This window comes from Otolemur garnettii, unplaced genomic scaffold (genome assembly GCF_000181295.1).
Source record: "Otolemur garnettii isolate 467f Iridium unplaced genomic scaffold, OtoGar3 scaffold00018, whole genome shotgun sequence".
Taxonomy (NCBI): domain Eukaryota; kingdom Metazoa; phylum Chordata; class Mammalia; order Primates; family Galagidae; genus Otolemur; species Otolemur garnettii.
Window position 1 is genome coordinate 22450001 of NW_003852413.1, and position 2727 is coordinate 22452727.

At 49.9% G+C, this 2727-nt stretch overlaps 1 protein-coding gene across 1 annotated transcript; it reads right to left on the bottom strand.

Moving 5' to 3' along the window:
- Window positions 1-2026: 2026 nt before the first annotated feature.
- GAST (gastrin) lies at window positions 2027-2475 on the bottom strand. Its single transcript, XM_003786663.1, has 2 exons — window positions 2259-2475; window positions 2027-2130 (listed from the first exon to the last, which is right to left on the bottom strand). Exons 1-2 carry the CDS (start codon window positions 2473-2475, stop codon window positions 2027-2029), a joined length of 321 nt encoding a protein of 106 aa, XP_003786711.1.
- Window positions 2476-2727: the final 252 nt, after the last annotated feature.

A 2727-nucleotide genomic window follows, 5' to 3' on the forward strand; every position in this document is an offset into this window, starting at 1 on the left:
TTAGCCACTTGAGCCACAGGCGCTGAGCCCCAGCTTTTTTTTGTTGTTGTTGCAGGTGTCATTGTGCCTGGGCCAGCTTTGAACCTGCTAGCCTTGGAGTATGTGGCTGGCGCCGTAACCACTGTGCTACGGACCCTGAGCCCTTCCTTCTCTGAGACAGAGTCTCACTCTGACAGCACCCTGGGTAGAGTGCCATGGTGTAACTTTAATTCTTTAAAGAGCTTAAATTTGGTTTTTCTTTAGTTGACACTGTAGTAGAGAATAATAGGGACAGTGTTTTTATCTTTTATCTTTTTTTTTTTTTAGTTTTTAGCCGGGGCTGGGTTTGAACCCGCCACCTCCGGCATATGGGGCCAGCGCCCTACGCCTTTGAGCCACAGGCGCTGCCTGTGTTTTTATCTTTTAAAAATCCTTCTCTGTCTATAGACCCTAACACCTATTTTTCCACCCACATACATGGGTGCTTATTCAGTGCAGTGCTCTGGGGATCCCAGGAAGAGTTAGCCATGGTCCCTGCCTCAACCCTACCTCCAACCCAATCCCCCTCTGCCCATGGCACATGACACAATCCATTGATCCATTAAAACTAGTTTATTTTTATTTGATTTTCACTGGACAGCTACTCAGGAGGCTGAGGCAGGAGGATCACTTGAGCCCAGGAGTTTAAGGTTGCCATGAACTATGATGCCATGGAGCAACAGAGTGAGTTTCTGTCTCAAAAACCAAAAAATACATAAAGTGAACTTTTAAATAGTAATCCCAAAGGAATATATGCACTCAAACGCTTACAGAGCCGCATGCTAGCCAGCCTGACCCTGTTCCCCTCACCTTGCCTCTTTCCTCTTTACCTTCCCAATTACAGCTCCTGGTTCTCTGGGAAAAATAAAAAACTTAATTTCCAAACTGTTCTGCAGAATTTGAGGCCATGTCAGCAGCTCTGTAGCGGTTTATGTCTTGTAATTTTTTTTTCTTTTTGAGACAGAGTCTTGCTCTATTGCCCAGGCTGGTCTCAAGGGTAGGAAGGGTGGGTCCTGAGGAAGAGGCATTTCAACCAAGACCCTGAGGAGAAAAAGGGGAGCTGCCCCACTCGTGCCTGGGGAAGGGCGTTTCAGGTGCAGAGAACAGCAAGGATGAAGCTTCTGAGCAGGAAAGAACACGGTGTGTGTGTATAAGGGAGAGGAAAGAGGAGGAGGAGGAGGAGAGAGCCACCTGACACTGTATGTGTGGGCAGGATGGCGGAGCCACCTGTTAGAGCTTCAGCAGGGAGTCAAAGTTGTGTTCTAAGTGGAATGGGAAGGTTAAAACCAAGAGCGACAGGACTTATCTTTTTATTTATTTATTTTTTCTTTGAGACAGAGTCTCACTCACTCTGCTGCCCAGGCTATAGTGTTATGGTGTCAGCCTAGCTCACAGCAACCTCAAACTCCTGGGTTCAAGCAATCCTCCTGCCTCCGCCTCTGAGCAGCTGGGACTACAGGTGCCTGCCACAACATCCAGCTAGTTTTTCTATCTTTAGTAGAATTGAGATCTTGCTCTTGTGAGGACTGATCTTGAAGTCCTGAGCTCAAGCAATCCTCTTGCCTTTACCTTCCAGAGTGTTAGGATTGTAAGTGTGAGCCACTGTGCCTTGTCATGATTTAGCTTTTAAAAAGCCTTCCCTGGGGCAGCGCCTGTGGCTCAAAAGGAGTAGGGTGCTGGCCCCATATGCTGGAGGTGGTGGGTTCAAACCCAGCCCCGGCCAAAAAAAAAAAAAAACTGCAAAGAAAAAAAGCCTTCTCTGTCTACAAACCCTAACACCTATTCTTCTACCCACATATGTGGGGGCTTGTTCAGTGCAGTGCTCTGGGGACCCCAAGAAGAGTTAGTGATGGTCCCTGCCTCAACTCTACCTCCAACCCAATCCCCCTCCTCTGTCCCATGGCATATGACACAATCCATTGATCCACTAAAACTACTTTATTTTTATTTGATTTTCACTGGACAGGGCTGGGGTGAGTGAGAGGTGGCTGGGCTCTGAAGTTCGGTTTTAGGGATGTTCGTTCCCTTCCTCAGCACTGCGACGGCCGAAGTCCATCCATCCATAAGCTTCCTCTTCTTCCTCCATCCATGGCCCCTGCTTCTTGGACAGATCTGAGGAGGGGAGAAAATAGGGGAGAGACATCTACCTTCTGGGAACTGAGGTTAGCGTCAGTCTAGGGTAGAGTTTAGCCAGACCTGGCTGGGCTGAGGGAGCAGGGAAGGCAGTCAGCAGCTCCTACCTGCCACAAGGTGTGGGGGGCCCTGGGGCCCCAGCTGCCTTCGGTGGTGAGAGGCTGCCTTCATCTGGTCCAGCCAGTGCTGCTGCTGCTCCAGGTCTCTGTTGGCCACTGGACCTGACGGCACACCTGGCAGCTGGGAGTGGGGCTTCCAAGAAGCTTCGGAGAAGGTGGCCAGAGCCAGTGCAGAGATCAGTGCATACATGCACAGTCGTTGCATCTTGTCTGCAAAGGGGAGAGGGGCCCAGCTTAAAGGTGAGCCTGTCCCCGTGTGGGCCCAAGTGGGGGGCTGGACCAGACCTGCTGACAGGTCTGCCATCCTGCTTGGAGTTGTGACTATTTCTTTAGTTTGTGTCCCTGGTTCCTGCCAGCTCCTGCCTGTTCCCCAACCCTTGCCTCTTTCCTCTTTACCTTCCCAATTACAGCTCCTGGTTCTCTTGGAGAAATGAAAAACTTAATTTCCAAACTGTTC

Excerpts from the sequence above, each read along its gene's own strand:
- GAST (XM_003786663.1), bottom strand. The coding sequence starts at position 2,475 with ATGCAACGACTGTGCATGTATGCACTGATCTCTGCACTGGCTCTGGCC. Across the intron at positions 2,131-2,258 it reads CCCCCCACACCTTGTGGCAG|ATCTGTCCAAGAAGCAGGGG; the intron begins GTAGGAGCTGCT and ends TCCCCTCCTCAG.